The following is an 11,983-nucleotide window of genomic DNA, read 5'->3' as shown; positions in this document are numbered from 1 at the left end:
CGCCAAGACCTTAGTTTTGTGCTCAAAATGCATTGTTTTATTTAATTATTACAGTAACCCTCTGAGTTAGGAATAATGATTACCCGCACTTTACAGACGAAACATCCTGGAAGAGCTGAGGTCCTAAGGTCACACAACCAGGAAGTGGGACGGTGTCTCTGAGACTCCCAAACTCCTCTACTCTTCACAGAACACCCTACTGTAATCTCCCCTTCCTTTACAGCCCACTGTCTCATCCCTGGTTCCCTTACACCCACCGCTCCTTGGCGTCCTTTCCTCTCCTTCCCTCCTCATGTAAGCCACCACTCTCTCACCTTAAGTCCACTGTGTAGGGTGAGTGAGTTAGGAGCACATGGATCTGTGTGCTCCTAACTCACTCACCCTACAACACACCAGCCCCTTCCCTCTCCATCTGCCTCCAGCCCAGTGCAGAACCCACTGTGGCTGAGTGAGCGCTGAGAACAGGGCTCATTCATGGTTCCAATGGTGTTGGGCCCCAAAACATACCCCATCAAGGGTTCGGAAGGGCGTGGCTCAAGGGCAGCACCCAAAGCTGGACACCTTAACCTTCATGCACTCCCCTCCCCCACCTGGGATGTGCCCAACATCTCCAAGACAGCACTCCTGATTGTCCACCAACTAAACCAAAGAGGACACCACTCCTTGGTTCTCCTCAAGGTCTGTATCCTCTGTAGAATGGTCCGTCCATGTGGTGAGAGAAGCTGGGGGAAGAGTAACAATCACTTGAGATAAATTCAGGAGAACAAGGACAGATGCTTGTTAGTCCTGGAGCATCTTGAGGGAAATCCCTGTGGGGTTGCCACCTGGAGTTCCCTGAAGAAAAGTGGAGGAGGAGGTTAACCTCACAGGGAGCCTTTCTTCTCCCTTCTTTCAGGAGACCCTGGAGATTGGGGAGGCTGGGGAACTGTCACCATGCGTCTTTTCCAGAGAAGCACTGAAAACATGCAAGAGTGACGCTTCTCCCAGGGGCTTGGAGAATCCCAAAGGCTCTCAGAACTCTGCCATCAAACAAACCTGGGTACTAATTTTGGCTCTGTCACTTCTTGGCAATGTGACCTTGGAAGTTGTTTAACCTCCCTGAACCTCTATTTCCCCCATGAAATGGGGATCATAGCATCTACTTATTGGGTTCTGGTGAGGGTTAATGAGGTCACCTTTGAAAGGCACCTGAGAGACATCCCATAACGGGGAGCTCTCTTTTCCAACCAGGGTCTGGGGAGGACAGACCGTTGGTGAAGTCAGCTTGTGATGCCCAAGGGGAGAGTTTCTGGAAGACAGCAAGGGTTCCAGGTGAATCCTCGCCCAGATGGAGCTCTGCCGGCAATCAGAACCAGGACCAGGGATGGGTGAGAAAGGCAGGCGGGGCCAGCTTTCACGGTGCTTGGTCAAGGAGGAGGCCCAGGCAGTGACTGGCCTGTCGCCCTCTGGGGGCACTCTCTCCTCACCGGCCCCTTGTCCATCCCACAGACAGAGAAGTGGGTGGGAAAGTGCCCAAATGGAGAGGAGAGGGGGCAAGGGATGAAGAACCTAGCAGAGGAGAAAGGGCAAAAGAGGAGGCTGGAGAGGAAGTGAGGGCCCGGGCAGGCCCGGGTGGGGCCGGGAGAGGGGCCCAGGGCAGGAGGGCGGAAGGGAGACAGCCTGGGAGGGAGAGCGCCGAGGCGGGAGGGAGGGAGGGACAGGGAGGGAGACCGGCGGCGCTGACACAGCCTCGATGTGTGGAACGGGCTGGGGTTTGGCCCACAGGTCAGGCGTCTGGCAGTATTATGGGATGGAGAGGCCTTAGGAGACAGGGAGAGTATTATGGGCTGGAGCAGCCTTAGGAGACTGGGGAATATTATGGGCTGGTGAGGCCCGGCTCCAACTGGAGGCGGGAGGAAGGGGTGCTGGGCGGGAAGGGGGGGGGGGTGGTGGAAGGGAATATTATGGGCTGGAGGCCTCCTGCGACCAGAGGCAAGAGTATTATGGGCTGGCAAGGCCTTCGGTGGCCAGAGGGGGGAGCAGCGGGGGATGGCACCGGCTGCATGTGACTGAGGGGGGGGGGGCAAGTTGGGGGGGGTGGCGAGTGGGGGGTGGGGGAGCATATTATGGGATAGCTCTTTGTACCTACTGCGGGGACTGCTTCTCCAGAAGATATTATGGGATGTCGCGTGTGGGAGGGGGAGTGGGGCTGGGGGATTATTATGGGATGGTGGTGCAGAATGGGGAGGGCCTGAGGAGAGCTTCTCCGACCCCCCCACATTTTACTCTCTTGCCATCCTCTCTAAGGTCTGCCTTCTTCCGCACATGGCCCGAGGAGAACACCTGAAGTCCACCCCCCACACTCTGGCTGTTTGAGCACCTCAACCCATCCTAGGCATCTTCCCTAACTAGCAGCCACCTCCGGGTGCGGAGGGGGAAGGGAACCCCCTGAGGATGGGGAGAAGGTCCCAAAGCAGGGTTGTGGTGGCCAGTGGGTCACAACTCCCACCTGTCCATGCCCCCTTGGCTCCCCATCCCCTTGGGTCACTCTCCTTCCCCTTGGCACTCCCTTCCACAAAGTGGGGCCCTTGATCCTCCTCTCCTTCCCCCTCCCCTCCATTTCCTCTCCGGCTCCCTACACAGCCGTAACCAGTAAAACAGGCGGCCAGCTATTATGGGATGGCTGCTCCCGGCAGCTCTGCAGGGAGGGGGCGGTCACCGCGGAATGTCTCTTGTGGGTGGCTATTATGGGATGGCCGCCTCTCTCTTTTTTTGGGGGGGTGGGGGCTAGCAAGGAGAAGGATTATTATGGGATGTGCCCAGCGCAGCTGGGTGGGGCTGTCCTGGGTAGGTGAAGCTCTGGGGAGGGGGGAGGGGGAAGGAAAGGAAGGAAGAGGGAGGGAAGGAGCTGGGGAGGGTGGGGTGAGCCCTGGAGCCAGACCTGAGGCCTGGGAAGAGTGACTGGCTGGAGAGGTTCGTCCGTGACAGCTGTTTGACGAGGGCCCCGGGGCAGACTGGAGCTAGCCGGATCTGAACCCTGGACACCTGGGTCCCTAAACAGCTTGTGAGCTACAAGGGTGGCTGAGTCCAGGCCTGCGGTGAGGAGGCCTGAGTTCTGGCTGGACTGTAGCTCAGGTAGGGGTCCGACCAGGGGAGCTGTGCCACCTTGCAGTCGCACCGGAGGAGCAAGACTGAGTTGGCTAATTGAGGACACATACTCGGTGGTTCCCCCAGCCCTGTACCATCTCCATCCTGCCTAGCCATCGGCCTGCACTGTCCCTGTGGCTTTTCTGTCCTATGTTGCTTTCCCAAACCCCCTTTTCTGACGGAGCAGGAACACTCTCAGATGTCTAGAGAACAGAGTTTCTGGGACTCACAGAACAGAGATGGAGAGAGAACTACAGCGCATATGCTGAAAACTCCATGGACAACCCACTCTGTTATTCTAGGTTCTTCTGTACCACAGGGAGGGAAGCACAATACTAAGGTAACAGGCTAGAGAGGCTGTCCCCCTGGGTGCATTAATCAGAAGATTATCCCACCCTTAGTCTCTGTGGGCCAATCTCGCTGGTGGTTTATTTATAATTTATCTGGGCGGGGAGCCTGGGGCCAGGGTAGGGAGGGGGAGCACCGAGGCGGAAAGACCACAACAGTGACAGGAACATCCTAGCCCCCTGGAACTCAAGGAGAGAAGAGCCTTTGACCTACTCCTTGTGGTGGTATCAAGGAGAGGTGGGGAGTAAGAGGAGCCGAGGGGTAAGTGGATACAACCTGCAGGATGGGGTAAAGGGCAGTGGTGGACAAAAGGGACCATGTGTGTCTCCACAGACAAGAAGCTGTCACTACCCAGTTACAAAACTCTTCTGGTTTATGAATCTCTGTATATATCTCTTGGTGTATATATGGGAAGAAAAGGGTATGGGGCAGATGTAGACATTACAGAATGAAATTTGAAGCCCAGAAGCAGGCTGGATCCCCTAAAGAAATGGGGAGGGAGGAGGGCATAATAATGCTCTGGCAGCTCTGTAGGTTAGTGAGAACTTCTTGAAAGGAGGTATATGGTACCTTAATGAAAGAGCTGCCTCCTGTCCCCTAAGTGAGGAGGGCAGGGTTTACTCTTAGTCCTCAGATAAGCATGAGGGAGGATTTGCACAAATGAATGGGGCCCAACCTTGAAGACAAGTGAATTGAATGGGAAGACTAGGCAGCCTTGCAGAATGGGGGAAATAGCCTGTGTGCCAGAGTGAATGTGCTGAAAGGGTAGTCCGGGGAGTGAAGTCAGGCAGGAGCTGGGGGAGAGACCTGTCACCATCACTGGTGTTCTGCTTGGAAGCCTTTGTTGTTGTTCAGTCGCTTAGTGGTGTCTGACCCTTCACGACCCTGTCGATGGCAGCACCAGGCTTCCTTGTCCTTCACTGTTTCCTGGAGTTTGCTCAAACTCATGTCCATTGAGTTTGTGATGTTATCCAACCATCTCATCCTCTGCTGCCCCCTTCTCCTCCTGCCTTCAGTCTTTCCCAGGATCAGGGTCTTTTCCTGTTAGTCAGTTTTTTGCATCAGGTGGCCAAAGTATTGGAGTTTTAGCTTCAGCATCAGTCTTTCCAGTGAATATTCAGGGTTGATTTCCTTTAGGATTGACTGGTTTGATCTCCTTGCAGTCCAAGAGATTTTCAAGAGTCTTCTCCAGCATCACAATTTGAAAGCATCAATTCTTCGGCGCTCAGCTTTCTTTATGTTCCAGCTCTCACATCAGTACATGACTACTGGAAAAACCATAGTATTGACTAGATGGACCTTTGTCCTTTGTCCACAAAGTGATGCTTGGAAGCATAGGGATGCTGATTTCCCGAAGCAAGTTTCTGCCTCTCCTGAATTCATCTCTCCTTGCCAACTCTTCAGTCCTGAGGTTCCCAGAGGAGGGAGGGTCATCTGGCCAGGCCCTTTCTCTAGGGAAGTGAGATTAGAAGGGCGACACACTCACTTCTGGTCAGGAAGGGCCTCTCCTAGGAGGAAGTTCCGGTTGCTCTTCAACCTGTTGTACCCGCAAGGGCCTTGGACTTGTGTGAAAAAGGCACAGGAGAGTAGAGGAACATGTTATCTGACTCTGGGGTCTGGAGTGGGGGCAGCAAGGAAGTGGTGCTGAGATACTGGTTCTCACCCAGGTTCTGGTTCTCGGACTCAGGAAGAGGAAAAAGTGATAGGCTATAGGCTCAGGTTCTCTAAGGGTCAAAGGATTTTAAGATTGGGTTCTCTGACTTTCTTAGGTTAGGTCCCCAGGGTAGCTGCAAGGTAGGTACAGGTAAGGAAGGGAATGGTATATTTCTGGAGGCTTCCTTGTGGCATTATGAATGAAAAAGCCATTCTGGGATGTTGACTTGTACATGGGAGGGGAAGATGGTGAGTATTATACAGTGATGAGGGTTTTTTTTTGGGTGGGGGGGACGAGGATGGGACTTCAACAAGATGAGGATGGAGGTAGTTGGAAGTGTTATGAGACTTCAGGATACAGAGTGAGAACATATAAATGAGAAACATGGGGCATTGGTCAGCAGGATTTGGTGTTCAAGCATGCTGTACTTAGTCGCTCAGTTGTGTCCAACTCTTTAAGACCCCATGGCTTGTAGCCTGCCAGGTTCCTCTGTTCTTGGGGATTCTCCAAGCAAGAATACTGGAGTGGGTTGTCATGCCCTTCTCCAGGGGATCTTCCCAACCCAGGGATTGAACACAGGTCTCCCACATTTCCCGTGGATTCTTTACTGTCTGAACCACTAGGGAAGCCCTTGGTGTTCAAACATAAAGATAATAATTTTGGCATGTTGATGAGTCTCTCAAGAAGGAAGCACATGATGACATTATAGGGTTTCTGCATTAGAAACACTTTGCTGGATGGATGGACAGTACTTTCCAATCAAAATCCCTTAGTGCATAGGGAGCAGAGAGATTATCTTGACCATCCGTCTACATTGTAAATCCTCTAGAAATACCTCCCACGTCTAGAAGGACCACTGAGAATCTCTACTGGGATCTGATGTCTCCTGAGACCAGTTGGGATTTGTTTTATTCCCTGTGACAGGAAATTAGGAAATAGCACTGTTTCATTGACACCAGACATTCCATCTAGCCTCAGCATTTGATTGTTTGGGCTTCTTAAATTAGGGAGGCACTATGGTGCCCAGCTCTGTGCCTTGCTAGGTACTCCCTCAACATCTGTTGCGTAAACATGAGTACAAGGAGAGCAAATCTTGGGTCTTCGTGAGCAGATAGCAAGATCCTCAGTTCACACCGTGGTGGGATGTCCATTTATAGGCATGAGAATGGACTGCTTGACCTGGGGAGGTGGTATGGGATAAGGACTGCTGGAATGTTGAGAAATAGTCTTTAGGTGTGGGTTTGTAATTGTTATGGGATGCTTTGGGGTGAGCTAAACTTTATGTGAATGTCTCATCTGGTCAGTATGGTATTCGGTTGGTCTTACTGAAAACTCACCTGAAGGTTAAGTGTCTGGAGAACACCTGGGTTTTGGTGGGACTGGGTGGGGTCCTAGGTTGACTCTCAGTTCTGGGTGTTTGGAAATGATGGATGAGGAAAGCGAGGGTCCATCTTATACATCAAGAGGCTTTGTGCCAGGACACTGCTTTGGCTCATTAAGGGATGAAGGTGTGTACAAGTTGGGGCGGGGACAGGGCAATGTGGGTAGCCCGCTTCACCCTCTCTGGTGTGGGTGTTAGAATAGACTGACAGCCTTGGAGATGGGGGAGGTATGAGTATGAATATTATGGGATGTCTGGCTGGAAAGGTATAGGGGTGGTGGAATGGAGGTGAAGCATTATGGGATGTGACTCGGGGTTGTGCTGGGAGTATTATGGTATGTCTGGTTGACCACGAGTTCTTTGCAATTATTATGGGCTGTCAGTGTGTGGGTGGAGGAGTGAAATGATGGGATAGCTTTCCAGTGTTAGAGGAAAGGAGATTAGTTGTCCATCTGTGGGGTGACGGTAGGGCTGTTGATCATTATGGGATATCTCTCTGATGGGGAGGAGTGGTTATTAAGGGCTGTGGAACTAGAATGAATGTGTGAAGTCTGGGGGTCGTGTTGTGATGATCTAGCCTGCAGGGGCTGAGGGCAGCGCCAGGGGGTGGGTTATTATGGGATGCCAGTACTGAAAGTGGGAGACTGATTATTACGGGATGTGTGTGGGAGGAGGCCGAAGTGTCCGTTGATGGGGGGGGGCGGTGAGTTTCTGACTATTATGGGATATCAAACTGGGTGTGGATGAAGAGTGGTTATTATGGGATGTCTGTGGGGGATGGGGATGAGTATTATGGGATGTGAGGCTGAAGGGCTGGGACGGGTGCTTATTATGGGATGGCCATGGGAAGAGAGAGGTGACGAATTATTATGGGATGTTAGCGTTAGGGCCAAGAGTGAAGAAGTTGGCAAAGGATAGCTATTATGGGATGTCGAGGGGTGGGGATAAAGGGTTAGTTGCAAAAGGTCTGCAATATCATGAGATGTCAACAACCCTGGCATGTATGTGTATGGTGTGTGTGTGCGTGGGGTGGTAGTGGTGGTGGGGGGGTGGTGTCCGTGTGTATTATGGGATGGCCAGGAGGTGGGTGGTTGCCCGGGTGACACGCGCGCGCGCGCTCGAAGGGGGCGTGGCCAAATGGTTGCCGGAGCGACGAGGGGGCGGGGGTTGCCCGGGAGACCTAGGGAGGAGGGTGGCGGTAGTGGAGGGGGGGTTGGAGTTGGTTGAGGTTATTATGGGCTGTCCGTGGGGGGGCGGGGCCTGTGCGGTGGGATTTCCCGGCCGGTGTTTCGGGCCCTTTAAGAGGCGACGCCGGAGCCGGAGCCATTTTCCCCCCTTCGGCCGCGGCGAGGAGGAGCCGGAGCGGGAGTGACACCGGGCCGGACCCAGCGCGACCTGCGGTGGCTCCGGGGTGAGGCGAGCTCGGGGTTCCTAAAGAGACGACCCTCTCAGCCCGACCAGCCCCGAGGGTCTTTCCTCCACCCAGCTGCTCCTCGGGTGTCCCCGGACCTGCGGACCGCCCCCTGCCCCGGGAGCCGATCCTTCCTCTCCCTGCCCCGCAGTGCGCCCAGCCCCCGCCCTCTGCCGACCCGAGTCTCGCTCCCAGCGACTCCCACCTCGGACTCGGCCTCCCACAATGCCCGGGGCCCCCCTCGCCCTCTGCTCACTTGCCCCCCGGGACACGTGGCTCTGCCCCCTGCCCGGTGGGAGCGCCGGTCCCCCACGCCCCTACCTCCAGCCCCCCGGAGCGCCGAGCCTCCACGCCCCCTCGTCCCCGCGGCTCCTCCGGAGAGCCCGAGTTGTCCCAGAGGACAGCCTTTGGAGAGCTGCCCTGTCTGGGGACTGGCCCCTCCCCGGGCGCAGGGAGGCGCCCCCCCACCCCCAAGTGACCTTGTGTCCCCGAGCGCCTCGCCGCCGACCGCCTCCCCCGGCCCCCCCCCCCCCCCCCCGCCCCGCGCCTCGGCCACTCGGACCCCCTCCCCCGTCACGCCCGGCTCCGTCCAGCGGCCTCTCCCCTCCCCACGCCGGCACCGGCCTGCCCTCGGGGGCGCCGCTCTCTCTGGTCTGGGGGGCTGCAGTCGGGGAGCCAGCTTCCGGGCCGCCCCCGGGAGTGTGGAACTAAGTTCAGCCTGAGTGGTTCGGGTGCCCCGCTCGGGTGGCTGAGGGGGGGCCGGGGTGGGCGGAAAGCGCGGCGGGGTGGGGGAGGGGGCCGTGCGCGTCACTGACTGTTCTCTTTCTCTCCCCCCTCCCCCGCACAGTGACTCGGGCCAGTGTCGAGGGCCCCAGGCCGCAGGCAGGAGCAGCTGGGCCAATTCCCTGGCCGGGAGCGGAAGGGGATGGCGTCGGGCCTGGGCTCCCCGTCCCCTTGCTCCGCGGGCAGCGAGGAGGACGACATGGATGCACTTTTGAACAACAGTCTGCCCCCACCCCACCCAGGTAACACCTTCCCCCAGGGCCCCCGGGCAGGAAGGAGCCATCTGGGCCCTCCCTAGTGACTGTGGAGAGGCAGGGTTGAGTTTCTGGGCTCCCACCGTGCAGCCTGAGGTGGAGGGCATCCGCAGGGAGTGGTTCCCTTCTGCGGAGCTCCGGCGCGAGGGGGGTGGAAGCCATGTGCCTCCTGGGCTCCGCGGACCGCGGTGCAAGCTTGCTGCACTGTCTTCGGGAACGCTCTGCGGATCCCGGTCGATGGAGCTCTCTGGGCTGGTAGGCTTTGCCTGGTGTGGGTTCCCGAAGGACTGCAGGTGGCTGGGACCCCTGGAGGTTGGGCGCGGTGGCAGCGGCGGTGAGGGGGTTGAGGATTGCTCTTGGAGGAGACCGTCAGAGCATCTTTTAGCAGGATCTTGTGGTTGCTGCTGTGGAAAAGAAAGAGGGAGTGCGGGTTACTCTCTGATTATTTTTAGCTTCTGATCAGTTACCGGCTTTCTGTGCAGTTTCAACTGTGTGAAGTTTGAATTTGCGCTCCTCAACTGGGATCTAGAGCGCTTTAAGTCACGCAGATTGCTGGAATATTAAGAGTGGGGCTGGGGTAGGATGTCATAGCCTGCAGGATACATTAGGAGGGGCAGAAAGAAGGGAGGTGATACCCTGGGCACCCCTCTTTCCCTGGCAAGTCGGTTTAATCCTGGCTTTTTTCCCAGAAGGCTCTGCCCTGCTCAGGTAGCCTGGGGTTTGGGCTGGTGGTGTGAAGTGTTTGTGTAGGTGTGTTGGGGGTTGTGCTGTCTGTGATTTGGGGTGGCTCCTTGGACTGGCCAAACCCGAATTGTTTTAATCACCCTGCCTGATTGGAATGACTCTTGTCTATCCTCAAATGATGATTGTTGTCACGTTTCTAAAGTGGATCTCTGTCTCCTCTGTCCTTTCTTCAGAGCATCTAGCTAAGTCACCTACTTGTTTCCTTCATCTTTTTGTCTACCTGCCACTTCTTCATCTTCTCTGTGTGTATTTTTAAGTTGGGATCCTGCTGTCTCTGTTTTTGTTTCCCAGCAAACATCTTTCCCTTTTGCCTTCTCTCTCCTTAGCTCCAGCTGCAAGTTGAGGTGGTCTGGGAAAGATGCTTCCACATTTGGCGCTTTCTTAGTTGGAAGTCTTCACTTCCGCCCAAGGCCACTTAGGAGAGAGGGTCAGTGTTCTTGTTGAATCTTCAGCTGCTGGGATCAGAAACTGAGGCTTGAATTCTGTCACCAAGGAGGGCATGGTGGCAGATTTCTGTGCTGTGGCCCAGGATGCGGGGGAGGGTGGTAGTGGTGAGAGGATCCTGTCCTTTTTATGGGGGGCATGAGAGGCAGCAGTGCTGTCCAGCTTGTGCTGGCTCCTCATCTGGGGCTGCCCCTTTGTTGACTGGGAACAGTGTGGGCTCCCAGGGTGAACTCTGCCCCAAGCTGTAGTGTGACCCAGTTTTTCCACTTGCCACACCCCATTCCTGCCCCTCTCCCAAATCTTCCTCTATATCAGTCAGTTTGCCTCTTGCCAGGTCAGCACATCTGCCTGAGAAGTTGGAGGGTCTTCTGTGGATGGAAGGGGGTCCCCTTTGCCTATGTGAATTGTCCCGGTCTCCACTTCCAGCTTTGATGGTGACTCTTAGAGATGTGGCTGACTGGGGACAAGGACAGTACAGGGATGACTTGGGAGAAGGGCTTAAGAAAATGGTTCTTTCTGCTGAGATCCAAGCTGGTGTTCCATTCCCAGGGGAATGGGAGGGGCTGTCTTGTGCCTGGCCTGATCCCCGGCTGAGAGGGAAAGGGGGAGGCTGATGGCGCTTTGTCCAGTGTGTCTTGCTCCCCAGTATCTGCTCCTCGCAGGAAGGGCGGAGTCAGAGGCGTTTTCGGGCCAGTTCTAGGGGGTCAGGAGCTAAGAACCTGTGTAGGAGGCTATTGTCCACTATTCTAGGCGCTGCTCCCTTTTTCTCAGCTGGTTGGATAGGTGGTGGCCTGTAACCCTGTTAGAGGTGCTTTAGGATCTGTGGCTTGCACTCTGGGTAGAGGTGATGAGGAAGCTGAGTTTCAGAGACTTCCTGTGGGCTTCCATCCCTCAAGGAAGGCCAACCTTTTGGGTGTCAGAAAGAAGGTTGTGTACTCTGACACAGTACCGCCAAACTTTTGTTAAATCTTAGCGCTGATGATTGAAATCCTAATGATTGAGGGAGTAACTCAGGCCCTCATGTGGTGTCACCCTTCAAGGTGTCTTGGGTTTCCTTGCCTAGGACATGAGAATGGCGTCTTGAGAACTGTGTCATCCCAGGGTAGTGTTAGGAGAGGTGGCGTTTGGACGTGGGACCAGGTGATCATTTGGGAAATCTATGAGGGTAGTCTTTCCCCCTCCGGCTACCTCTCTCCACCCCACCCCCCTCCCCTGCCACTTCCTGTCTGTCCTCTGTTGGCAGCTGGGTGCCCTGGGCTGGCTTCTGTGGTCAGGAGCCATTTTCCCTCTCCTCAGTGGGTGAGGCATTCCCTCCTCCTCTCCACTCCCTTCTCCACTCCCCCCTCCTTGGGCGGGGGTGGCTTGGGAAGGAGGGAGGAGGGAGCTGGTGCGCCGGTATGAATGTCTGTTACAAAGGAAGCTGCTTCCTGGCCTTCTCCTCCCCTCTCGGTGCCCCTTCCCACCTATGCCTGCCCTGGAGCTCTCAGCATTACCCCAGGCTTTGTGTGTGCTCCCAGCCGGCCGGCCGGAGGCGGAGCCAGATGGGAGGAGGAGGGGGGGGGGGGGATGGTGACAGCTGGGCTGATTTGGGCCCCTGGGGAGAAGAGGCTACTGACCCAGGAGAAGCTGGGAAGGAACAGTAGAGCTGGAGATGGGGAAGGGAAGTCCGGTTTGGGAGTGGGCATGATACTAGGCTGGCAGCTGAACCTGGGGCTTAGAGGTTCTGGTGGTTTTGAGCAGTGACGAGCCAAAGGGGCTTAGTGAAGGATGTGAAGGTTCCCGGGACCACTGAGCAGGTACTGTTCTGGAAATGTGCCAAGGGTGTCGTCTTTGGTTTT

At 55.7% G+C, this 11,983-nt stretch overlaps 1 protein-coding gene across 7 annotated transcripts in view; it reads left to right on the top strand.

Annotated features, from left to right (window-relative positions):
- The first annotated feature begins 7,765 nt into the window (after positions 1–7,765).
- The window catches only part of CHD4 (chromodomain helicase DNA binding protein 4), a 29,803-nt gene continuing 25,585 nt past the window's right edge, over positions 7,766–11,983 (top strand). For all 7 annotated transcript variants that reach the window (XM_043881223.1, XM_043881222.1, XM_043881225.1 and 4 more), the window contains exons 1-2: positions 7,766–7,920; positions 8,768–8,945. In XM_043881223.1, coding sequence (XP_043737158.1) covers positions 8,846–8,945 — 100 coding nt within the window. In that variant the 5' untranslated portion in view covers positions 7,766–7,920; positions 8,768–8,845. The remainder of the gene's footprint in view (positions 7,921–8,767; positions 8,946–11,983) is intronic.

Source organism: Cervus elaphus, chromosome 22, assembly GCF_910594005.1.
Source record: "Cervus elaphus chromosome 22, mCerEla1.1, whole genome shotgun sequence".
Lineage (NCBI taxonomy): Eukaryota > Metazoa > Chordata > Mammalia > Artiodactyla > Cervidae > Cervus > Cervus elaphus.
Note: the sequence above shows the minus strand (reverse complement) of the source record. Positions and strands in the feature narration are given on the sequence as shown.